Source organism: Parambassis ranga, chromosome 5 (assembly GCF_900634625.1).
Source record: "Parambassis ranga chromosome 5, fParRan2.1, whole genome shotgun sequence".
Classification (NCBI taxonomy): Eukaryota; Metazoa; Chordata; class Actinopteri; family Ambassidae; genus Parambassis; species Parambassis ranga.
In genome coordinates, this window is record NC_041026.1 from 23,377,566 (window position 1) to 23,404,599 (window position 27,034).

Genomic DNA, 27,034 nt, shown 5'->3' on the forward strand with positions numbered 1-27,034 from the left:
GTCCTACACATATATAGTATATCAGTAGTGAGATACAGCTCATTACCTGCATTAACTGCTTTTTGTTACTTTTGCTTGCTGTTTAGATGAGTGATTCTCCAGAGAGCACCAATAAGCCAGTTCCAAAGAGTCTAGTGTTACATCAGATCTTCTTTAATGTTTTCTATGTATTTTATTTTTTTATTTAAAGACCCCCTGCTCATGTACATGTCTGACTTGAAACTGTGCTGGCAACTTGCTTTTACAGTATATTGTTTTGACATCTTCCTCCTGTTTTCCTCCGCTTGCATGCTGCTCCGCCATGGCCCAAACTATGGGTCTTCCTACAGCCAATCTGCCATCTTGCTGCCTGTCAAAGCTTGGCTCAGCGGGCTTATTAAGGCCTTTCACATCATCCTAACTCCAGCGAAGCCATGTCAGACCCTTCCACAACTTTGCCAGTCTCATTCTACCAGTGAGACTACTAAGTAGCTTTGTAAGTGTTGTTAAATTACACGGATCCACCACTGATTACTATTGTATGCTGATATGACATACATGTATTTTGTGTGTAGATGTAGGAGGAAACATTGTACACATTTCTGGAATATTTTTCATCTCCTAAAAAATGTGTGGTGTCAATTAATTAATTTCTGTTTTCTTTGTTCATTGCTGGTAAAATGTTGTGGATCTGATGTGGATCGTGTCATTTAGCCTGCAGTTTTCTTAGCTTTAGATAAGTGGTTGATTTCTTCTGTTTTGTAACATAGGTGAGCTGTGTAGAAGAGCTGTCTTACAAGCAGATTGAGCTGAATTCATTCCCCATTCTCATGTGCACCCAACCCATTACCTTTAGTTCTACTACTGAATAATGGTCAAGTTATAAAATATCTTGACTATTTCAATATAGGAAAGGTTTTTTTTTTATTTTGCAGTAGATAGATAGATAAAGAAGAATCAAGTGCCATTTGTCAGTTTAATATCTGCACTCTGTCAGCATTAAAGCATCTGTTTGTTTCTTCTCTTTTTCAGGCAAAACAACTGGAGAGGAAAGAAAATGAACTGATCAGTATAGCTAGTTTCTATAAAGAGCAATTGGAAACACTAGAGAAAAAGGTAAGAACTTTTTTGTCCTTTTATATACATGTACAGCACTAAAAGGAATTACCAAACTCATCTAAAAGGTTTTTCCCCTTAGCATTTTTCCTCACGTGCCCTTTTGTTGCACTGCATTAATTGCATACTAAGGTGTTCCTTGACCTAATTTGAGCTAAATTAATTATACATTACATTTGCTGATTGTGTTATGTGACACATTGAGGAGGTAATATTTTTTTCAAGAGTTTTAGCAAGATTTGACTAACAAGATACAGTCATTCTGTAGGCTTTCACAGAAATGTTTACACATTACAGACATCTAAATGTGAATCTAAAAAATGTTCTTTAAATACATTTCTACATATAAAATGTGGGGTAAATGTGAATTAATTCAAAGTTTCAGCAGATGAAAGGCACGGCTCCCTGCTGGTAGACCAGCACTCAAGAGAGGTTTTTTCAGACAGCTTCAGTTGCCTAACAAAATGTACCATGCTTTTCTCATCAGTATGTCCTTTTCCCAACAACCCTGTGGTCCTTCATAAAATAGAAAAAAGTAAAAACAGCATGGCTAGCTTGGCTGCTTTTAAGAAATTATGCCCCGTGTGCCCCACTAATGGTTGATATTGTAAGGCCTCTAAAAGCCACAAGCACCTCAATTTGATGAAGCTTGCTTGCATTGTTTTAGAGAAAACTTTGGGCAAATTAGTTAAAAGACTATGAGGAGCAGGCTGAGGAACTGGGTAATTTTAAGGGCAGGAAAAAGTGGCTCTATGCAGAAGCATAATAGTAAAACAAAACTACTTTACCAAGTGAAGTAAAGCTGGGGTGCAGACAACTCAGAAGCACACAAAAAAGACCAGAAGATTGCAGAGGCAAAGTCGCACAAATATTTTCTTTTTTTTTTTTTTTTACTAATACAGTGACACATCTACTCTCACACCTCTTTTCCCTCTGTTTCTCCTCTTACACCCATAGCTCTTCCTCAAGTATTCAGTAGACACTCTTTGAGACTTGACCCCCTCTCCACCTCTCCCCTGCATCCCTTCCTCCCTGCGGCAGGGCCCATCAGGCAGATGGGGGGGACCTTATCTGGTCCCTGGCACTCGCCTCCGTTAGGCCTCTAAGAAAACCTTTTACATAGCCAAGTTAAATGAAAGGGCCCCGTGCAGCAAGCAGCACACGCTACAGTGCTTGACGGTAGAGAGACTGACTGGCAGAAGAGTGCAGGACACTCTATCTTTCTCCGCTTGCTGCCGCAGTCCCTTTTTTTATCGTTTTTTTTTTTCACCCCTCGCTTGCAGCTGACCTGCATGTGGATGAAGCAGTAAGAAAGAGGGGGACTGAGAAGGAGAGATAAAGAGGCTATATGGACTGTGCATTTAACAGGCAGTCTATCCTGTGCTGGCGTCCATCTCCCTCCTCCTTTTCCTTTATTTTCCAGTATAGCACTCATTCATCCAGCACTCTTTTCATGCCCCCTCTCGATTTTTCTCCCCCTATCTTTCTTTCTTTCACTCTCCTATACCTGTTGCAAATTCCAGTTTGGCCAAAATAAATGGCCACTTAGAAGTGTGGTTGTCACAGCTCGTATACAGAAATGCAAATAAAATACATAAATTCTCATGTTTTGAAGAATGTTTTCTAGTTCTATCATTGACACAGTTTCAAGGCCTCCTCCAAAAGTGTCAAGCTTGCCATTGTTGAAATATCAGTATGCATTTGTATTGTTGATAATCTCAGACACTGGTGCGGTTAGACTGTCCTAATGAACTAAGACAAATATTTAAGCCAAAGGTAAAAGTAGCTTTATTAAAATGACAATCCACTCATAAGTGGTGTGTGATCATCTGTTCAATCAACATTTTAGTAGGACTTAGCAGCCTTTTTTAATGACCTAATAACTGTGTAGTAAAGCTTGTGTGTGGTTGTTTGTTGTCTGTGTAAAAACACTCACAATCACACTCTAGTGTCCAGTTTGCTGAAAGGATAAATGATGGTAACAGACTGTTATGTTTGTCCAAAGGTTGTGAATGCTGTTTGAGTTCGCCACAGACACAAATATGAAAGCCTGTGTGCGCGCGCGTGGTATCATGTCAGATGTAATTGTGAGTGGCCGATCCACTAAACAACTTTCCACACTTGCATGTGTACATGCACTGCACGTACACATGCAGACCACAACATACTCGTACATCCTCGTACATCCTCTAATTTTCCTCTCTTCTCTCTCTCATTTATTTTTGGATGCCTCCCTAATCTCTCTGCAGTGTACAGGTGCAGTATATCTGTCTTCTGTGGCAACATAACTGACTCTGTAAACAAGTCTCAGTTTAAAATTCACCTCTTTTAATCCTCTCTTCGCCTCTTTGTCGAGTACTCTCCCAGAAAAAAAAAAATTAATCCGGCTTCGTCCGACCGTGGAGCGTGAAACAACCCCTCCCTCAAAATCCTGACATCAGCCCATCTCAGTCCACAGCTCCCGGAGGGTGTTCAGACAAGTGTGCGTACAAGGATCATCTGAACACAACCATTCACGGGCAAACTCAGATTTAGTCACACACCTGCATGTATGCAAGCTTATACACAAACACAACACAGTTTCCGCCACACTAATCCCCCGCCATGAGTGTTTCCAACAACCCCAAAACCTCTTTTTCCCCCACTGAGGGTTATCATCAACCTTTTCTGTCTCTCCACATTGGGCTTTTGTCCCCATGGGTGCAAATAACTGGGAAGAGCTCAGAGTGTGCATGCCAGTGATAGTGCTACCACTTCTCCACTGTCATGAGAGTTGAGCTCAGGCTGTTACTTGGGGTCTTTTCTGTCAATAGACATGAAAGAACATTAAAACACATGAACAGAAAACAGTCTGACGGTCCCCAAACGCTTCGACTGGATTAGCAGTACCTGCCAGTCCAAACACTACCATCGCACTGCCATTTCTACTCATTTCTTTCTTATTTCCTTGTAGTATTATACTCAGACATAGTATTGTAATATATGTTTTTCATCTGCTTGTGTAGCGAGTTGCATGATTGTTTTTGCATGTTTGTATGTGAGACAGGCAGAGGTTGATTTCCATTCTCTCAAATGCACGTAAAGTGGTTACAATACACATTCTGCAGCTTTTTTTAATGATAAAATTGTAACCACATAGGTGTGTGTTATTATTGGAGTTCACTTTACCTTTAAACTAGCTATTACAGTTTCCCTGGCTGGTGCCCTGTTGTCCATGTCCTGCATAATCAGAGTCTCCAGGGGTTTAAGTCCCAGTGGAGAATTTTTTTTATCTTTGCTTGAACACTGAATTTCCCACAAGGAAACCATAGACTTTCAAGTTTGAGCTGGCCTGTCCCCTGTTCATTCTACCCATTGAGCCCTTGACCTGAGGCTGAAGGCTAAGTCACTAATGTGTGGCTAAGTTCTTACCACATATTCCCAAGAAGACAGCCAAAGCATTAGCTAACTCCCTTCTAACAAGAAATAAGATTTACTCTCTCTTTAATGTCCATGAATTCAGGGCTTGGTCTCTACAACTGTCAGATTAAGGCATTAATTAGATTAATAAAACATCTGAGCAGACATTCTGAGCTCTGATACTCCAAAGGTATACGATGCTGGGATGAAGTATACTTGACTTCTAATCTTTGCAACTGCAAGTGTTACACCCCTGTCGAAAACTAGTCCATTCATTGGCAATGGGGAGACTTGGCGACAACAGGAGTCTAATCCTGAGTACTGTCCTGGATAATCCAATATAACACAGGAAGCAGAACTGGCAGGAATAAAGTCTTACACCTAGGGATGTTTGTCATTTCCACATGGTGAATTACTGTGGCCGCCTAAAACGGAACATAAACTCACATAGGATGGGAAAGGTAAACTGTATTTGGACACATTTATTTAGTTCTGTTTTATTTTTTACATTGGCAATCTCTGATATGCTGTTGAGTCTGTTAACTGTTTTAAGGAATAGAAAATAAGTCCATCAAATATTTGTGGAAAGAGAATAATCTAAATGTGTAACATTCTTGGACTGCAGTAAACAGTTTAAACATTAAGATGAATGAAATCTTACCATGTCTATGCAACATTTGTTGCATAGACATTTGCCAATCCCATTTATCTACAATACCTATGCTGCAGCTTGACCATTTCAAAGTAACATTTGAAATGTATTAAACTCCTATTATTTTCAATATTTTCATAAAGAACATAGGCGAGAAAGTACAGAGAGGCAGATTATTACACTGTAGTGAATACTACCAGATAGGATTAAGGAAAGGATGCCTGTGACATTACTTGAGTCTTCTCCAACACCAGACATTCTGATCAGGAATAGCATGTCTGCAGATCAGCTTGAAATAATGAGATATGAAAATGACTAGGGGGCACTGAAGGAGTAGAGGGCTAGGGATTGTGGGGGTGGCTTTGTGTTAGATCCCATCTCTTCTCTGCTCAGTCACTTCAATTATCTTCCTCTGCTATCAACCCTATCTATTGGGAATATAGGGAATAATTAAGTAAAAGCTTGAGCGCTGCGGTTATTGGTTTAAAATGGTGATTACTGTGCAGTGAATGTGTATGAGAGGGTGGTAAAAGAGATTTGCTCTGTGTTTAGGGCATTAAACTTAAACTGTATGTTTTGACTTGAAGCCTGTAAGGTGATCATTAAGCTCACTGAGCAGGCATTTATAAATATACTTTTTGAGAATCTGCTTCCCCCAAACACATTCTAAAACTGATTCTTTTGGCTACTACCTAGTCAATAAATCAACCTGAGAGTAGTTCAGAAAGCGACACTGTGTAGTTAACACCGTAGCCACTGATTATTCCGCTAAGGTGTGCTGTATATGACCTTGTCCTCTAGGCACAAGCTCCATCTGTTTTGTAATTGCTATTTAAATGCCACATTTTCTCGCAAAAAGTAAAACTGTATATAAAGTACCAACATTCAGATTTGTAAGCAGGCTGTAAAATCCAAAGGTCACTAATTTAATGAATGTGACATTTCCAGTGGTGTTTTGCTTATCATAGATTGCTTGAAATACATTTTCAAAAAGTAGTCAGACTTGTAATATTATGTAGATATGCACGTTGTTAAGCTCTAATTCCTGGAATGTGATTGGAGGACTTTGACATAGTCCTGTCTTTTATGTTTTGCAATGATGTGATCTGGAAATTGAATTATTTTAAGCCCCAGAAACAAGTTCTCATACAATTATATACAGCCTGCCTGAGTATCCCTCTTTGTACTGAAAATATAAAGAACTTCTGCAAAGCAGTAAAAAAATGAATTGATTCTCACATTTCTTTCTTTCTCTCTTTGCCTGCAGAACTTGGACAACTACATGCAGACGGTTGAAGAGTACAACCAGACGGCTACAAAAGCGGAGGGTCACATCCGGTAAATATTGTGTTTACTATACTGTATTCATTGATTTGTTATTTGTTTAGTGCTTAAGAACTTTTGTTTTTTAAGCAATCATATCATATGGTGAGGTATATACAGGTGTGGTCCCCAGCACACTGCATCACAGACAGAAACCAGTTGTCAGCAAGCAGATGTGAACTGAAGTACTGAAGTGAGAGCTTTTTGATTTTAGTACACTGCTAATGAACGCCTCACCTCCTGGAGCTGTGCGACAATTGAATTTTCCACACATAATTATTAGACAGGGCGATAATTTATTTTTTATCACTTCTCGTTTTCGACTTAATAGTATTGTGACAAAAATTTCAAATGATGGTGTCAAGGGTTACCATTTCCTCTCTAGATTGTGAAATGTGTCTTAGCAAAGCTGACAATACCATAAAAATTCTGTCCAGCCTCTTTTATAATTTTGACATCCTCTTCCTTTTTAATATTACCCAGTGGTTTTGTGCTTGTGTCGCCATAATGGCAATAAATTATCAGTGACTTGGCTTTTTAAATGGCCCCAGTCTGCTTATAAAAACAAGAAAACTGTTTCTTTGCAAGAAGTAGAGCTTAGCAGTTTTATTCAGTTCTGAGCTGTTGCCACACTCAAGAGTGCAGGTTGAAGAGTGTGTGGACCTTGCCACTAATTTTACCAATCCTCTTTCATGGTCATCATTATGTCCAAAAGGCCAATTATTGCTTATTATTGTTATTGCTTTTCTGTTTCTCTAAATTCAAGTTAAAAGTATGCATTGTCAAAACGTGTTGTAGCATCATAAAAAAATAAATGTATGAGTGTTGTTATTCTAAAGTTAGTAGTAGGGATGTCCCGATCCGATCACGTGCGAGAGGTCCTGGGTTCGAGGTGGCGATGAGCTGCTGCGTGTCAGGCAATCACCTAGCATGGCGCTCTGGTTTTGCTGCAATGAGTGACTTGCCGCCTTTATAGAGAATCTTGAAAGTATCGAATCGGGACTCGGTATCGGCAGATACTCAAAATCAAATGACTCGGACTCGAGGGCAAAAAAACCTGAACGGGACATCCCTAGTTAGTAGTATAGTGTGATAGTATACAATATACACAATATACTTAATTCCTGGAAACTGCAAAAAGAAATAGAAGGTGCTTGTTCTTTTTGCCAGCTTTGTACTGTATGATGGGCAGTGACCTCATCCACGACATCGTCATCTTCACGCACCTGCTCCATTGAATTCAGCAGAATACAATTCAAGTCCAAAATTTTGTCCAAATGATTACATTAGCAAGGATTTGCTATTGTCCAGAGCTGCATGGATGAGGTCAGAAGATCACTTCAACACAAGTTTGCACAAGGAAAAGCATTTAGTCCTGCCACAATGTGCTGCTATTTTTTTTATTTTATTTTTGCAATGCACACACTTAAACTTTCTCTCTCTTTACACCTTTCTATCTCTGCCACACGTTGAGGCGCACTTTGTATTCAGGCGGCCATGTGCTCGTCATGTTCTGTCAGCATTTGGGCAGTGTTTCATTGTGCTGTGGTCACGCTGTCATTTCACACTACACTGACCACCCAGTAATTATTCTATTTACCCACTGCTGAAGGGAGGGGGTCCAACATGTTGTGTAAGTCTTTTTCTTCTGTTGTTGTGTCTGTTCCTGTCTCCAGTCCAACATTTCACTCTCTGTCTTATTGTCTGATTTTCCTTATTCTGAAATACATTTTTAATTGTGTTATTTCACTGTCCTCTGCTGCAACATTTCCCCCTTTTGTTTTAGTTACCTGCCTCTTTTTCTTGAAACTGCTCTCCTCTTTTGTCTTCTTCTATGTGGTTTCAAGATAGAGAAGGATTGATTGAGCTTAAAGTCAGCTAAAAAAACAGTGTAAGTCGTTGCTTAGATTTCCCATTCACACATGGTGTTGACAGCCCAAGAAATACACATTGCTATCTATATTATACACAATGCACATATGAGCAAGAAGCTGTTTCACTTACAGCATTAACACGATCAATACACCTACTCACCTTCTGTCATTTCATTTACCTGCTGAATTACATGTGTTCTGTACAAGAGGGCTGGCTGGATTAGGTCCTTTGTATGTCTTGTCCAACTTATTTGCATTTACACACACAAGTGTTGTCCTGAAAATTTCAGGGCTGCTGTGCATTTGTGAAAGCGGCTTTAGAAAAGAAAATCTGCAGCTGTACAATGCAGGGTGACAATCCTGTGTCAGATTTGGCTATGCCGTTACAAAGTTGTGAATGTTCTTATTTACCTGTACAGGTGTTTAAATTTCAATTAAAGGTAGGGTAGGAGATTTTGAAAACTCAGTGAGTCAGCCAGATTTTGAAAGTAACACGCCCCTTTCTCTCGGAGCTCACCCCGAAGCCACGCCTCCCAATCGCATGGACGCGCATTATCTGAAGACGAGCTGCGGTCTGTGACTTTGGCCATCATGCACGTACCTCTCTGGTGTACACAGAGCAGGAAGAGAGTGACAACCAGCCAATACTCACGCAGGGTCCACCCGGAGAATTGGCTGATGTTTTTAGCGTTTTATAGCTTCCACAGATGATTAATATTCCTCGTTTTAATGCGAAACTGCCGAACTAATTGGTTGCTATCGGATTGTAAAGAGAAGTTACACTAATTTAACAATTAGTGCATCAGAATGAAATCTCCTACCCTACCTTTAAAGCATTTAAAATGTATGGTTATGTAGTGTAAGCAGAGAAAAGCATGCAGCCTCATTTTGGAAGACTGACATCAGGAAGTCTGGACTAGTTTGGGAGACCACCACTACAGCTTCCTTTTAGTTGTTTCCAGTTGTTTATTGACTGTTACATTTTACTGTTTTCGAGCTAGGATTCCAGGACTGACCATGACCTGACTGACTGACTTTGATTGCAAACAGTAACACTAAAAGCTGCCTCTCACACTTGAGGTGAACACTTTGTTGAACACAGTGCAGCAAGATGGAAGCCCTCTGGGATATTGCTTCTCTCTTCCTACACTAGACAGGTCTCTGAAACGTTATCCCCATGTGGAGACATAGTGAGTGGTAAGCGTGATCTAGAGTCATTTTCTACTTACCTTGCCCAGTTACACGAGGCATTTAGAGGAATTCATCCATTAGTCTTGCCTTGGGGTATCTGACTACCCCTATTCCCTAAAAATACCTTACTGTAGAGACTCACAACATTGCAGCCAAGCTTACCTTAAGATCTAAAAATCCATTAATCCTCTTTAAAAAAAAAAAAAAAAAAGCTGTTACCCTTAAAGTGTTTGCAAATACAGAACAGAAGTGAACCTCAGGTGGGTGTCTGTGTGAGGACTCACTGTAACAGCTGAGCCTGAGTTTGTTTTATCCACTTTATTTTGTATGTGTGTCTTACTTGTGTGTATATGCGGATAGCATGTCCAATTTGTGAAAGAGACAGGTACTGTAAAGATCTCTGTGCCCTCCAAAGTAGTAGACTGGAAGTCATTACTAGAGACAGGACCTGTCTGCACTGCAAGTCAGGAAAGATTTACCATTAAAACAGAGGGCTGCAGTCACCTACACACTCTGCCTCTTTGGCTGCCTCTGAAGAAACACACATTCCCTCCAAGGTTACAGGCTAGATTTACTGATCTGTTCTCTTAGATAGGGTGAAGAGTTAGACTGTCTGTCCTAACAGTGCTTAGCACCCCAAACATTTAATAGGTACAGTTTTCACTGCTTTGATTGTCCAACTTAAACAGATACCCCATTTGCATCACACATGTATCAGCATCTGTTGCCTTTATGTCCTCCTTTGTGGATCTGCTGGGCTTGACTGTACTTTGGACTTTTTTCATGTTTGCTAACAACTTTAACAATCTTGAACTTACTAAAGCAATTTCACTGCAGGGATACATACAGTTTTTTTACTGATTCTGAAAGAGGACAAATGAGATGACACAAAGCTGGAACTGAAACTGTTGATTAAAAAAGGGAGGAGATAGCAGCCCCATATCAAATCCCACCTCAAGTGAGTCGTCCAACCGCAAGTTTTCCTGATTGAAAAGTTATCAGTGATGAGATGTCAAACACAAACACACGTGCACATGTGCCTCTTATCTTGTTCCGCATGTCACCTGTTTTAATGAAACACTGTCCTTATCCCCTCCCATCTGTCTCTCTGTATTCTCACAAAGTGAGGTTGGTCAAGATCAATCAGCAAGGCTAACAGAGTGTGAATTTTTATCCTCATTTCCTATCTACCTTCAGCATTTCATCAGTCAGCATATAAAGGTACAGACAGACTTCTGTCTGTCTTTGGCCCACAGCTTGTGGCTTTTTCTTGATTGTTTTGCCCATTTGAAGACTGTAAATGCTTCAGAGGAGTTGAGATTAGACTTGGTGAAGTTTTGGGTGCTGTCATAGTTTGTGATGTGAGCTCAGGATTTAAGTGTGCTGTATCACTTAGCAATGGTATGATAAGTGATTATTATGACTACCAGAACAATCATAGCTATTGAATTATGTCTGTCCTCAGACAGTTCACAGGCTTTATGAAACAAATCTGTTGGTCTGATTTTATGTGGTTGTGAAAGTAAGAGTTCTGCCCACTGAACTAAAATGCTGTGAGTGTTATCCTTATGGCAATTTCATAAAATCTTTACAAAGCCTCTAACAATACAAGATGCATGCTTTGTCATTCCTTTTGATCTCACCCCAGCCATGACATCTTTGATCCTCTCTTCCCTTCTTCTCCACTCACTGTAATATTAAAAATCAAAAGTACAATGCCGTGGCTGCTACTTTAAAGGAACCCAAATCCTTGTTATCATACATTAATAACCATTCACACCACACACACACTCACGCAAACAACACCATTTTAGGAATAGAAAATAATAAGATTCTACGCCCTTATGATCCTTTCTTTTTCTCCTTATTGCTTTATTCCCCAGTGTCATGCTTTGCAGTGGTGCAGAGCTTGAGCTCTCTTCATAAAAACCACACACTGGCAAGGTGAGACAAAAAATAATGAGAAACTTTTTAACGATTTGAGCCTAATCTTTCTCCCTCAACTCTGCACATATTTATGCAAAACGTCACAGGCAGAAAGCAATTGCATTGTTATTTTGCTTCTTTTCCCTGAAAAAGTTAGCTATCAAACTAGCTGGGGCGGCTAATGTTTTTCTAATAAGAGCTCACCTTTAATTTCAGTCAAACGAGGCAGTTGGTGCAGATTAGTGGAGGCAATTTTCTGCTTCAGATTCCATTATTAAAACACTCCTGCTATCACAAAGTTTCTCTTGTTAAAAAAAAAAAAGGATGACTTTTTTTTTCTCTGGAGTCTGGATTAATACCGAGAGGCTATTGTTGCTGTTATCTCCATTCTTAGGGAGTAATTCAGAATACCGACCCAATGTCAAGGCGTGAATTCAAACATCAACCAGTCATATTTTTAATCAGGTGATTGAAACTCTTGGAAGCTGATTTTAACACAAAAATATCTTCAGGGCTTAAAGGTCCTCTTTTTTTTTCAGTGTACACAAACGTAATGTCCCTTTGAATTTAAATGAGAGCCATAAATCCTATATTCTGTATCTTAAGGCTATTAAAGGTTTTAATTATAACTTAAGCCAACACATCAGTAAGTGTATTTTGCTTGCTTTACCATGGCTTCAACTATGTTTGTCCACTCATATTAACATCAACCAGGGAATTACTTTGACCCTGACGGCACTGTGTCAGTGTCACAAGTGAATAATGGCCAAACATAACAGAAACATTTTGGCTAACAGTCAGCTGCCTCCAGAGCACTGAGTTCCATCACACCACATGATGTGGTGGAGGTAAAATGCAGATTGTGATGGTTGCTATGGGTTACTGTTTGTCCACACAAGCTGCAAGGGTTATTTGTCATTTAATACATCACTGTCACAATCTACTCCTCTCTCTCTCTTCCTCTCTCAGGTTGCATTCACTTCTCTTTTCATGAATATTCTCTCCACCAGTGATTTATTTAATCCTGCCGCTCTACCCTCCACTGCACACAGCCACACACACTAAGACTTCACAATGCACATACCAGTTCACAGAAATTTCTCCCAGACTTGTTTGTGTGCATGGTTTATCTCGTGCACACACACATGCAGTGCATTTATAAAGCACAGATCTCTCTCACTGACACACACATACACACACACATACAGATGCACACATTCGTTTTGTGTATTTGTCAGTGAAGGCAGGGACTACTGAGCTCATTTGTATGTGAAGGATGCATGATTCTGTAATTGCTTTCTGGGATGGTATAAGGGTGGCTGTGTGTGTGTGTGTCTGCACACTCGCTAGTACTGGCATAATTGCGTATGTGCATGTCAAGTGGTCAGCTTGCCAAAATAAGAAAGCATATCCCATCTTGTCAAAAATTCATTTGACATAATGCAATATGTGCCCTCTTTTCAAATTGAACATTAATTCTTTTCCTTCGTCTCTGGGTCGCTTGATGATTTTACGTAGCCTGAAAAATTACCGCAGCACATGCAGTTCATTTTGCATTTATGCAAAGCTGTGATGACAAGCGACACATTTTGAGATGTTTTGCTAAGGTTTGTACTTTACAGAACTTTAGATAATGAACGTCTACAAGAATTCATGTTTAGAGTCACAGAGAGTGGAGTGGTTTTAAATTCCTGTTCCGTTGTTCCTTCTGCTGTATTCTCTTCCCTTATGTACTGATTTGGTGAGTTCATATACAGTTTAAAGACAGTGGGATGGCATCAAAGAGTGATAAGTTGCCTCTCTCTTTCTGTCTCTCTGTGTGTGTATGTGTACATATATCCATATCCCAGTCTTTCCAATTCTGTCACAACAGCAGGTAAATTACCTCAAGCAACAGAGCACTCAAGGATTACCCTCTTGTAGGATTAGCATTCACTACTTGTATGTGTGTTTGCATGTGAGTGTATGAGCCTGATTGTTTTTTTTGGGTTTTTTTTTTTTTTGCTTTTGTTTGTCTACACACATGTGCGGTATGTGTGAGTCAGATAAAAAGAAAAGAGTAAGTTTGACTTTGACTCCAAAGCTGCTTTGTTGATGCATAATTCATCTGTCTCCACAAGCTGCACCTTGAAGCCTTTGAAACTATCCAAGCTTCTTCAAGCACAACTAAAACAAACAAACACATAAAGAAGTGTTTTTGCTCATCATAAATTTATTGACAAACCAGAGCTTGTTAGAGCTGGTGTTACGACAAGACGTGCATGTTAGGGTAATTGCTGACTTTAAATTGGCATGTATGAGAGCATGAACGGTTGTCTGTTTCTCTGTTAGCCTCGCAATATCCTGGCAACCTGTCCAGGGTGTGCTTTTTACCCAGTGACAGCTTTTACTGTTGACCATCTTGAGTCTGTTTTCAGATAGCATCAAACTCCTTCACAGATGTATGGACGGATGCTTAATTAAAGGCTCATTCTCATACAAAATCCATTTTATAAAATGTCATTTTGAACAAAAAATAGAACACAGATACCAGTATGTGACAATGAATTCAACCTACTAATTATTTGTTATTGCTTTGATGTATAACTGATACAGCACTATTAGTGATAACATGGAACAAAAAAAAAATCTTTGAAACACACAATCATGTCATCAACAAATGGAATCCAAGAGGTGTGAGCACACACACAGTAACTGAAATCATTGCCACCGCATTGAGTCTTTTCTCACTGTTCTGCTTCTAGGCCCCGGCAGATGACAGCATTATGCACTGAGCTGCAGGCCAGGGTGCTCCAGTGTTACAGAGAAAATCCACAGCAGACACTGCAATGCTCCAACCTGGCCAAACAATACATGGCCTGTGTCCAGCAAGCTAAGCAGGTAGGAGCGGGCTACAGGCTGTGGGTGGGTGTGGGGGCACGAGGAAATGAAGAAAATACATCTTTGGCTCTACAGCTGATAAAATGTGTTTATCAGCCTTGTGTGTGTCTTTTTGGATCTGATAACTATGTGCAGTTTTCTTGTATGCACGTATTAGACTTTAATATATGTGAATGTTTGTGTGTGATGAGTGACGTGTGCTCTTTTAAACAATGTTATCCTCCTGTAGATTATGTCTTCCACCATTATCATTCCTTTCCCTTGCATTCTCGTTGGCTGGCCTGTTTGGTGGAAGATTTGCAGTAGCCTACTTGGTTGTAAAGAGCCTTTTTTCAATTTTTTCTTAATAAGACAAGACATAATGATAACAGTGGATTAGTCAGATCTGAAAGAAGCTTGTCATTGACGCTGACAGTGGAACAAAACAGGTTGGTTACTTTGACACCTCAAATAGAAAGTTAAATCAACAAGACGTGATTATTAAGCAGATGTATAAGTCACCAGGCTTGCCCTGTGTTTTGGAACTTTCTGATAGGAAGATTACACCATTATTAGTGTATTAAATCAGTTATGCCATTCAACACTTTGAAATGCATTCGACGTTCTGCTGATGCTTTTGCAAATGGTGTTCAGACCCGACCCTTATCTACAAAGTGCTTATTTTACCCAATTTCTCCATCAAAAAACAGTAATGAATGAGGCAATTTGCACATTATTATCATGACAAAATGCACTGATATGGCTCCAAAGTAGATAAAAGGCACAAAACAACAATTGGTGAATTTGGCAGTTTAAACGGTTGATAAAAGCAAAGCAAAGGCTCACAATAAAAGCAATCAGTCCTTTTAAACTGGTTCAAATAATCCATTTGCCAGTGGAATGGTGTTCTTCAGGAAGCGAAAACAAACAGTTCATATGTGTTTGTGCATGATTCCATTTTTAGTGTAAGCACATGGTATATAAATTCAAAGTGGAGGTGTTTGTATTTTGAAGAGTAGACAGTATTCAAGAGTAAAGGCAAGCTTTCCCCCCCTTTCTTTGAATTCAAATTCAAGGCGTATCTTTGAGTGTGAATGAGAGTCAAAGAATTCAAACTTGGAATAAAAACTGGCACAAAAAGAAAGCATTGTAACGTATGAAACGCTATCAATGCAACACATGTCTTGGAACTGAGGGTGCTGTGGGAAGATGAGTTCCAGTGGTATGTGGGCTCTTTACAGAGCCCACAGTGTAGTCTACACAAGTGGCTTAGCCTGCTGTGACATAAAACATAACATGAGGTTGATATTTCAGTCCTTGAAAACAGAACGCATCTCTATGTGGTCATGAAAGAGACTCTTCCCAAAGTTAGTCGAAGATGTCGACCATGTGACTGGAGCAGTTTTTTCTTGTAAAATGTTTTTAATTTGTTTTTTATTGTAAAAAGAAACGGCGCTCTGCCTCAGGGAGACTCAAACCTCAGACTCCTGAGTGAAAGTCTGCTGCGTTGCATGTACCCACCACTATCCTCAACATGATTGCTAAAAAGATTGGCAACTCGATGGATATTGGGTAGCTTTTGAATCACTCTTAAGTATGATTACATTTTAAAATCCTAAAATATATACATTTAACACTGATTAACTACTGTTTCCTATTGCTTTTACTTTTTGGGAAAAAACCCATCTTGATCCAAGGCCACTGATATCACCCAGCACTTATCACCACTGACATCTTCTCTGTCTAACCTTTCTTTATAGGTATAATCTAACAGAGATTAAATCTTTCTTTTAAAGAGTGGCCAGCACTACTCTTTTGATGCTAGTGGCTTTTTTTAGGCTGACCTTTAAGACTTCTAAAGAGCCCTATTCCAATCTCAAACTTAAAAAGACACATAAATGTCTCTAGATTTAAGATAAATATCTAAATGTAAAAGAAGTGTGGCATTTAAGTCTATCCGTCCAATATTCTATCTTTTATTAAATCCTTTATTTGTCTCCTGTCCTCCCATCTTGAGTATTACATGCCCATCTTTAAATCTTTCATGCTGTTTTCACTATTGATCCATCCCTGCACCTTCAGTTCCCATCCTGCATGCTTCCCATATTAAAGCATTGTTCACTGACTCTTATGTCAGTAATGACACCTTGTCATTACCAGGGCATTAACTGTGATCTACACTGCAGGTAATATACTGTGTGTATTGGCCTAATCTCAGACCAACCACCATGCTTGTGAATTGCACAGAACACATAGTACACCCAATGAGTGGCAAATGATTCTGATACTCCTCTGTAGTTTTAGAGGTACTTATACCTATATTTAAAACCGGCAGCATAAAATTAGAAGGATCATTCTCTGGAACCACTGGCAGCAAAGACATTAACTGTGCGTGTGCCGGAAACCCAGACAGCTGCACACATCTTTACAATTTGTCTTTAAAAAATATAAAGACAACCAAATATGAATGGGAAATTACCTTTCAAAAAGAAGAAAGTCAGTGTGAACATATCACTACTAACACTGCTCTAACACAATGGGCTCATGTTGTAATAAGGTAGACGGTGTGTGGGTGAAGTGTGTAGTGTGTTTCTTCACAGACATATATACATCTTTGACCTCTTTTCATAAAACAGACACTTTGGTAAAACTATTTAACTTTTTTTTTTGTGGGGGGGGGGTCTTGTAATGTGGGTTTAACTGTGTTTGACAGCACCTTAGAAGAATACCCTAATGACAGTGTTAAAAAAAAAGAGGGAGGAGATGAGTGGTCAGTCAGCCTTAATGAAAAGAAATGAGTGGGCAGTCCCAAGACCCTTCTGGTTGCAGGCAGCTGTCCACTCTGCCTGTCTGTAAATGGATCTGACAGAGCCAGAAGCTTGGCAGAGCAGAGTGCTTGGACAAGACTTTCACAGAGAGAAGTTTCAGTATTTGCTGCAGGTGTCTTAAGGGTCAACAGGGAGCAATATGCACTGCTGATTTAGCCATGAGAAAAAGAACACTGGATCACATTTCATTATGAAATTTAATGTTCCATAAACACTGGGAGAAATATTTTGTTCAGTTAATACTGTTAATAATGGCGTGTGCCTTTCAGCGGAAGAGGTACTATTTTAGAACACAGTTGTTCTAAAATGGGGCAGAAGGTTTGAACTTTTTGTCAACATAATTATGTACCCTTCGTTAGTGAGCATTGCTTTGTATTGTAATCTGTAGCAAAATGTCATGTGTTTTATGATGTATCTGAAATAAATTGAAAACACAATTGTCATAAGAAAATTAGCCATGTACCAACCAAGCTTCATGTTTTTTTTTACATTAGAACATTGTATACATAACCTTCAAAAGACCCTTTCACTGAAGAACGGCTTTCATACACCGACATAGTTTTGAGATGCACTGGATACATAGCAGAGGTCGTTTCAACTAAGAAGCAAAAGTAAAGTGTCTGTTCTCAGTCTTTTAGAATAGCTAGAAAAGACATACAACATTTGGGATGTAGTCATTTTTCAGCTTTGTGCAACATACTGCTCAATAGAAAACAAAGCTTTTAGCCTTGTGAAAACCTCCTGACAGCTTAAAAGCTCCGTTCTTTTGTTATCTATGTGCTTGTAAGGGTTTTATGAAGCTGATGTATTCTTCTCTGTGATTAAAGCAGAAAGCTGTATTTTTCAGACAAATTAATCTTTGTCTGAAGTTGATACTTTATGGTTCACACTTTTCTTCAATATAATTATGTCTCTTTCTGTTACATGAATGGAATACCCTGTCTGCTGCTTTTACTTTACAGTTTGGCGTTGTATTTATTTTTTGTTTTTGTTTCAACACACCAGATATAAGCAAAGTTAAAGTTTGGGTAGCAGCAGTCTCGCTCAGTTTAGTCACTGACCTGTCACAGCCAAGGCTGACTTGTATGACTTTCCGAGAGTTTATTCATGTAGGCTCTGCCACGTGTATCTGTTCCTCTCTGTCAGGCTGTCCATGTTTGTCAATCAATCTGCCAATGAAACCAGCCGCCTGCTTATCTGTCTTTTTCCTGCCAGAGTCTTGATCTGAACATCACTAGAGTATCTATCTCACTTTTTCTGTCTCCCACTTGAAGTCCACCCAGCTCACTATCTGCAGTGGCACAGCCTTCCTTATATGTCACTCAGAAGTTCTTTTATGTTGTATGATTCATGCACACACACACACACACACATTTTCACACATTCCGTCATTTGCTATCCATTAAAGACAGTTGGCTCAGTATATGGCCTTTCACCTTTTCTCAGCTTTAACTCCCCTGTCTCTTTCCTGACAGCGGCTCTGCCTGGGCTATTGTAATGCATATGGGCCATTTGTGTGTGTCACTGTGTGAGCGTTAGGGATGCAGGGTAAATGTCAGCTCACCAAGGCCCTATGTTATCACAAAGCCGTATGTGTTTGTGTCTCTTTGGTGTGACGTTAGACATTATCTCATATATTGTCACTGCCGCATATAGTAATTTTTTATAAAACTCTAGCATTTGTGGGTGCTTGAGTGTGTGTGTGTTTCCATGAGTGTAAGCCCATGAAAGAGTCTACACTTTTACCTTTTCATCATCTATTCTCTCTTTCAACCTACTCCTCAGTAAAACAAAACACAGCCCTCCTCAAAGTCATATTCAAGAGCAGACGTTTGTCAAAACCACCATTTACAGTAAGTGTCACCCAGCCTCCTCCACAATATTCTGAGACTCCGGAGTCGGCCATGTGCAGAATGTTAATGCTATTGCTGTGCTATTAAATACCGTCAGCATGGGCATAGGTTTCAGAGCACCACACAGAGTTGTGTATCCCACATACTTAACCCACTTGAACCTGGCGTCTCCTGGCCATGGTATTTGTCTACTCTGTGAAGGTGGGTGCTGGCCTCTGATGCCTGCTGAAGTGCCACTCTGCTTCTGTCTTGATTACCAAGACTCATGGAGCACTTGAACAAAAAAACTGTGTGCAGCAGATGCATTTGAACCTATGAAGCTATTTATAAAGAAAACCATAAATCTGAGTGGAGGAGAAGCATCTTGTCATCGTCAACTTCTTTAAAGCCCCATTCACACTAGAGAAAGTCAATCCAGCTAGAGTAGGCTTGAATCCGGATAGCCATTAAACTGGATACATTCAGACCTATTTTCAAATCTGGCTATCACACACGCGTGTCCGCACTCAATCCGGCTTAACCGGCTTAATCCAACTTGTATGCTGTCCTCCAAACCGCTAGGTGTTGCCTCGTAATATAGAGTCCGTTCAGGCCGCGGTAGGACCGCGTGTGTGCATGTGTCGTGCAGTTTATTCCTTTGTAGCCCTGTCTAAAATAACCTCGGCAAAACAATGCTTTCTTTTTCTGCCCGCCGTGAACCGGAAGTATCACATCGTTAGCCGGATTGACTAGCTGCATTTGCGTTCAGACCTGAGCTGGATATAGCCGGATTTGCATTGTTCAGACTCAGAAAAAAAATATCCAGATATCCAGATTACCCCAGTGTTAATGGGGTCTTAGTTACTCAGTAGAAAGAAGAATATTTAAAATTAGTATATGCGTTTAAATGTGTTAAGAAATTGTCAGGAGTTTGAATTGTGTGGGTTTTCAGATGGATCCTGCTGTTTGGGCTGAACTGTTGTTGTTTTTTTCTCTCTCTCTTATTCTTTTGTTTGTCATTTGTGCAAAGTAAGCATTTATGGTATTGTGTGTTGTATGTCTGTGTGTGTTTCAGTATGTTTATCTGTGTAGTGCCCATCCCATCCCCCCCCATTCAGGTATTTAGCTGACAATTTTCCACACCATCTACTTTAAACCACAAATTCACTTTTTTTCCAAGGAGCTGTCCATTTCTAAATGTAGTGCCAGCAGCATCTTAAGCACTTCTCAGACAACATCGAGTCCTAACAAAATGTTAAGACCTTCATTGCCCATGAATAGGAACTGAATGGCTTTAGTAATGGCAGACTATTTTGTGCCGTTATTTTCCCGTCTTCAAGAAAATCAAGACATCTCATTCAGGCCTGTTTAGTTTGTCCAGGTGAGGACATTGATTGACAAGGAGAGGAGAGGGTAAGAAAATTCTTCCATTTCCCTCTGAAAAAGAGGGAAAAAAAGGGATGAGTCTTTGTAGCATGGATGAAAGAGGAAGGCGCCTGTCAATAGGGAAATGGATGGAGAGTGATGAAAGAGGAAAACTGGGGAAAAAAGAGGCTTAAGAGCGGCTGTCAATGAGAAAGGGTTAATAGAAAACTGTAAGAGAGAGATAAAGAAGGAAGGGGTGGATGATGGAAGGAATGTAGAGAGGATGGAATAAAGACAAGAGGTTTTGTCAGTGGGAGGGATTGGGGGCGCCAGAGAGAAGTAGAAGAGTAGAGAAGTAGAAGGTCTATCAGTCACTGCTGTAAGAGTGAAAAGGAAGACAGTGAGACAAAACAATATTTTAAAATGGTAAAATGGAGTAAATAAAAACTGTGTGTTTGTGTGTATGTATCAGTGGTAGCAGGTGGTGAGCCCCACTGTGAGCCTTGGCCTGCCTGCTAACTCCAATCTGATAACATAGCCATTCTATTCAGCCACAGACTGCTCCTGCACACACACACACACACACACACACACACACACACACACACTTACATTTCAACATGTACGTATGGAAACACACACATATACAGACCCTGTCAAATCTGCATGCTGTAATATCCCTGTTATTAATATCTTTTTTATAGACTTCTAGCTCCTACGCCGATTATTAGTCCTGTGTGATTGCTAGGAAAACATTTCATACTCTTATCATATACTCATACACACATGCTCTTTATTCCTCTCTCACTTTGTCTTTCCATTCCACCTCTCTGTCACATCCATCATCTCCAAGGCGACCACCCCACGAAAGCACAGGCCACATAAAGATTAGCTGTTCCCTCTCACATTCCTCCCTTCCATCCTCCAACAGCTGCCACTCCCTTTCTCTCTCTCTCAGACCTACATAGCTCTCCATCAGCTATATCCATATCTAATCCATGACGCCACACTTCACTGACTACTATTATCATCATGTGATTAATACCCACCTGCCAGGTTTGAGCTCAATGTGCCTTCTTTCATTTGAGTGAAGATGAGATGTTCTTCCTGCCTGAAAACAAAGCCCTTGTGCTCTGTGGATCTCATCATGTAAGCAATCAGCAGATCATCAAGCTGTTACATAAAAGCACTTTGTCAAATACATGTTTACAGTATTGGTTTGGTAAAATAATTTTGCTAGCATCAAAAAAAAAAGTGACATTAAAAAAGCTGGAATAGGCGCTAGCCCCCCCATGACCCTTCACTGCAGGACAAAGCGGGTTCAGATAATGGATGGATGGATGTTTGTGTTATTCCTTTGTGGCTCCATTGGTGGTCACTTCCATTCTGGTCTAAGCCAGACTTTCAACCAATAAGAACCACATAGCTGTACACTGTGTGCGTAGCTTTGTCACCTGGTAATTCCCCTAATGCCTCACACTGCATATTCAGACTCAAAGCTGTTTTTCACAAAAATTAACTCCTAAACCCCTCTGTAAACCTTCCTCCTTCTTCTCACTACCACATGGCAGGCAGACACAGTAAAAGAGAGCGAAGCATGTGAAGCATTTAGCAGCTAAAGACCTGGGCATTCCCCCTGGGGATAGTAGAGGCCACAGCAAGGTGCCAAAATGTTGGTTTTAAAATAAGTTTGCTGTCACATCAACTTCAAACAAGATGATATGAATTTGTGTTTGTGGTTTCTTTTCCCTCCAGGGATGCCAGTTCTTGCAGGTGTCAGGGGTCCTTTGTATGTAACCAGCCATCTGACTAACTGACTGAGAGGTTTCCTCAATTGACTAATTGACTGTTTTGTTGTTGTACTGCGTAATCACTGAATGTGTTTATAAAGCAGTCATTGCCACAGCCATTGTGAGTATCTGATTGACAGTCCTGCCTGGCAACTGCCTCTGTCCCTCCTGAGAGAGAGAAAGAGAACTGAGTGCTGTTAGCACTGAGCAGAGAAGACAGTTATTGATTTTCTACTTGTCTATTATTTTTGTTTTTCACCGAGAAAAGACAACTGAGCGAGGCGAGTGTGTATGTGAGCGAGGGTCTCCTTATACTAGCAGCAGATGTGTTTACATGCGTGTCCAGTGTCTGTATGTTGCCTATTAGCTTATATCTGTGGAAATGTGAGCATACCCAGCATGTGCGCGCTGTTGCTTCTACTCTGGTGCTGTTTAAAGTTGATGCCTATCCAACGATCACAACCTATCTATCCACCAGTCACACACTGCTCACTAATTGGATGGAGACTGGCAGGTGGAGGAAAACGTGTTTGTGTGTCTGTGTATTGTCTGTATCTTTGTGTGGTTTAAATCTAATTTGAACAGACACTTTTCTGTCATAATGAAAAGAAAAGTTGTCAACTTTTGCACTTTTTACACAACAGTGTAAAAACTGGTTCCAACCCATTTAGGCAGACAAAAGCGAATCACATCTTATAATAACATTTACCGGTATGTCTAAATGACCTGTAATGTATGTAGTGCTGTTGTATAATTTTTGGCTTACTGTAGCCAATAAATTAACAGCTCAGTGTTTGTCTAAAATTCAGTGTAGACCTTGTGCCACAATATTTGGCTGCCCTCAGTACCCAAGCTGCTGTGCATAAAAAGCTTTTCCTGTCTTTAAATTATCTAAGTTTGGATGCCAGTAGTCCAAATTTGGACCCGGGGCACCAAATTGAACCGTGTGTGCTGTGGGAGGTGCCGGAGGTCAGTTTGAAATTCAGGAACTACTTCATACACTATGCATTAGGCATAATGTTCCATCACGGTACTGTGTAAGAGTGTGGCAATACAGCTTCCCTGTCACCACACACTCACACACACATGCACATACACACATGCGTGCCTTAGTGTGTATAAACTCCTGCCGACACAAACAGCCACTTTCACACAAACTGAGTTTTTATGCACACACACTGTCACCCTTTATATCTCAGGACGTGAGTGGAACAGTAAAGCTAAATCCCCTTGTCACATTTGCCGCTCATCTCCAATTCAAAGGCACAGGCTGCAATGCCCTCGGATGCACTTGGCAAGTGAACAGCTAACCTGCCCGCCAGCATATCTGCCTGCCAGCCGAGCACAGAGGTAGTTAGCATGCCAACTAGCCCACCCAGCACCCACAAGCTAATGCTTCACTAACCCTGAGCTGCCCCGTGTCTCTTCCTGTGTGAGTGTTTATATGTGTATTGACACAGGAGGAGTTTTGTTGTGCCCTATAGTGAACTGGCTTTCTAAAATGTAATCATATATAAGTGTTTATACAAGGTCTACAGAGCATGCCAAGTCATGGAAAGTATTTAATACAAAACAAAATCTGCACAGCTCCACTAAATATAGTTTTGTCTCTCCTTTTTCACATAGATTGCCATATTCTGCCGCTAAGAAAACTTGCTTGTGCCTTTTTCGCTCGCTTTTGCTCATTTGGAGTGAACCAAAGCATCCCAGCATGCACTGATCATCATACAAGACTGGCGTTTAGAATTAGACGTGTGTCTAATTCTAAACGTGTGTCAGCTTTGTCTTTTTCTCTGCCAGTTTGAAGGTGCATTAGTCCCCACAAATCCATATTGTTCTCATGGAACAATCATGAGAAATATAGGTGCAATCATAACACTCTTGATGCTCTGTGGGAAAGGGACAACAGATACAGTATTTTATTCTTTTTGTTTCAAGTATTGAAAGACTTGATTTATTGATTTATTTGCAAATTTAAAAGGTCCGATGGAGTACATTATTTAAGAAGCAGCTGATGTGGAACAGATATAAAAGCATTTATGAGTTGATGTATGACTATAAAAGTTATCTGACAAATCCTTTAACCAGTGTATGCCATCACATTGTTGTCCAAAACTCATAAATGTAGCATGCTACAAATGGTGTTGAAAGAGGTGGAGCTCAATGGAAATAAATTACAAATAGATACCCAACTCCAACCATTCATTCAGAGTAAACTGGGACTGATAAAGTACATAAAACCTTCCTCTACATCTGCATCAGTTTCTCCCCCACTATATGTCTAATCCAAAGTCTTCTTGATGTGTTTGCTGCTTTGGTGTTTAGTATAGGTGCTAGGGAAACAGTCCCTAGAAACTTCAAAATAAAATAAATGCAAGTAACTGAACATCACCATAATGACACATGACTGCCTCTGCAGAGTGCATGCAGTTTAGGTGCCTTGTCTCAAACTGACAAGTTTGTTTAAGTCTGTTGTGGTTGTGCTGTTTAGCACGCTGTGCAGCAGTTCCACGTAGAAATCACTCTGGTCAGGTTATGACTGTAGGGCTGTTGTACCAGTAAACCACTTTAGACCTTCCCTGCAGCTGCCCTGGTTCACTGGATTAGAACTTGTGTGTTTTCCAAATGGAGATTAACAGTAGTTCTATTAGCTACAAGCTAAACACCTCCCCACAGAGGTCTTTAAGACAACATGCCTGACGGTTCTGCTGTGTGCTTTGGTTTGTATTCATCGTGTATCTAATAAACCCTGTAATTTAATACTGTGCTAGTGTGCCCTGAGATAGCTTGCTAAGATTAAGTTTAAGAAAAAGGGAGAAAAATATTTGCTTTCCTAATGTGCAGTATCACTCCTCGGCTGCTGTGTTCATTTGTTAGTTGATTTTCTTATCATACATATAGTTTTTGTGAGTTTTTTACTGGTTCTAGTAATGTCTCTTCTGTCTTCTCTCTCCCTCTTTCAGAGCTCTCTGACGAATCATGGTTGAGAAACCCAGAAAAAGCAAGAGCAAGTGATGAAGAAGTGACGAAGGAGAGAGCATGTCAGATTCATCAGTTTTTTTCTTTTTTGTTTTTCTTCACTCAATCCTTCTCTTATCCATCCATCCATCCATTTATTTAGCCACCATCAGTGAATTCCCCCTCCTCTTTTCCATTCACCATCCTTCTTGGTTTTTGAGTGTATTATCTTGACTTGTCACTCCAGAGTGTACGACGTGTTGATTTATTGTCAAGTTGTGCCAGCACACCCCTGCTGTCGCTGAAATAAATCCCAGTGATCCGGTGGTGATGAGACTGCAGGTTGTGTGTCTTTGTATTTCTGTATGAGTGTGTATATGTGTGTGAGCACAGTGTGTAGTAGCGGATGGCTGTCTCTTGTCACGGCACGCTAATAATGCTTCCACTACTGAAAATGGGGTCGTGTGCACCCTTCTGACAATGCTGTGCAGGCCCAGGGGCTTGATTGTGTGCCGTGCTCATGGTTTCATTAAGAGAGAAAAGGGAGAGGAGAGTGAAGGAAATGAGGGATAAATGAAGTGGAGGACAGATGAATAGTGAGGCGTGCATTAATGTGTGTGTGTGTATAGGCCTGTTTCTCTTTTTTTTTTTTTTTTTTTTAACCAGTATACTGAACCCATATGTGTATGTGTCATCACATATAGGTGCTTGCATAAATGTGTGTGCATGACCAACACACCGGACAGGGCACATAATGTCCCTGCTAGCTGTGTTTCCATGGTGACAGCAGGGGTTTGTGCTAGCAGCAAGGTGTGGAGGAACCTTCCAGATAACCCTGAAGGTCAGCACACAGAGCTACAGCTCACAGCACTACTCTGTACTCATATACTTAACCCCCTCCTGTGAGTGAGTGAGTGAGTGAGTGAGTGAGTGAGTGAGTGAGTGAGTGAGTGAGTGAGTGAGTGAGTGAGTGAGACTCTAAATGCATTTTCACTTATAAATAGCCATGGTTGGCCACCCTTGGAATGGCAGAGGCTTGTTATCTTACACACACACACAGTCCCACACCAGACTCACACAGAATATTAATAGACCTATAATGTTTGTTTCTGGATATAGCACGCATTCACACAAGTGGCAGTCAATGTGAATGTAGTGGAGTGTGTTTGTTAAGCTGTGAAAAGTGATCTATTGATCACAGTTTGACTCCCACTTGCCAACATGGCATCAATCACGACATAACATTCACATTGCCACTGAGCAATCCATACCCTGTTTGCTCTATTATAGAAATCTAGTACAATGAAAGTCAAATAGAGAGATCAATGAAGGAAAGACATGGATTCTGGCATGCATGAGTCCGTCAGTCCACTTTTGTCTGTGAGTTTCTCCCAGTGACAGAACTCCATTTCCTCACTGGGGATTAGGCAGTTCTAACCCGACAGACAGGATGCACACATTGCTTATATTAAAGTCAGCATCATATTAGAGGCTTCTGCCAGTGACTCTCATATCCCTTCTCTCTCCCTGACATTTCTTTACAAATACCAGCCTCTATTCACTCTGTTATTGCCTTCTCCCATTCAACAATTCTCTGATTAAACAAGCTTCTGAAAAGCCCAGGCACTGCTATCTGCCATTTGGCTTTTATTAGAAACTCACCCCCTTTAATTAAATTGGTTGAATTACAGAAATATCAGGGATTTTTCACCAATATGTTGGATAAGAGAACACAATAGGTGAAAAAAATGGAAGAATGGGCTTTATGGGAGGTTTTGGATGTGGCTTGGTGGTGAAATGAGATACACACAATCTTGATAGCAGAGTTTGTTTTTAATGAATCTGATGTTTGATGGATCTGAACAAGTTTCATCATCAAATATTATGTCCTAGCTAGCATAGCATGTATTTTTTTTACAGATCTTGATTTGTTTTTCACTCC

The 27,034-nt window shown here is 40.2% G+C and overlaps 1 protein-coding gene across 4 annotated transcripts in view; it reads left to right on the plus strand.

Annotated features, from left to right (window-relative positions):
• The window catches only part of chchd6b (coiled-coil-helix-coiled-coil-helix domain containing 6b), a 42,077-nt gene extending 16,644 nt beyond the window's left edge, over window positions 1-25,433 (plus strand). For all 4 annotated transcript variants that reach the window (XM_028407346.1, XM_028407347.1, XM_028407348.1 and 1 more), the window contains 4 exons: window positions 1,012-1,095; window positions 6,414-6,484; window positions 14,205-14,340; window positions 25,098-25,433. In XM_028407346.1, coding sequence (XP_028263147.1) covers window positions 1,012-1,095; window positions 6,414-6,484; window positions 14,205-14,340; window positions 25,098-25,121 — 315 coding nt within the window. In that variant the 3' untranslated portion in view covers window positions 25,122-25,433. The remainder of the gene's footprint in view (window positions 1-1,011; window positions 1,096-6,413; window positions 6,485-14,204; window positions 14,341-25,097) is intronic.
• Window positions 25,434-27,034: the final 1,601 nt, after the last annotated feature.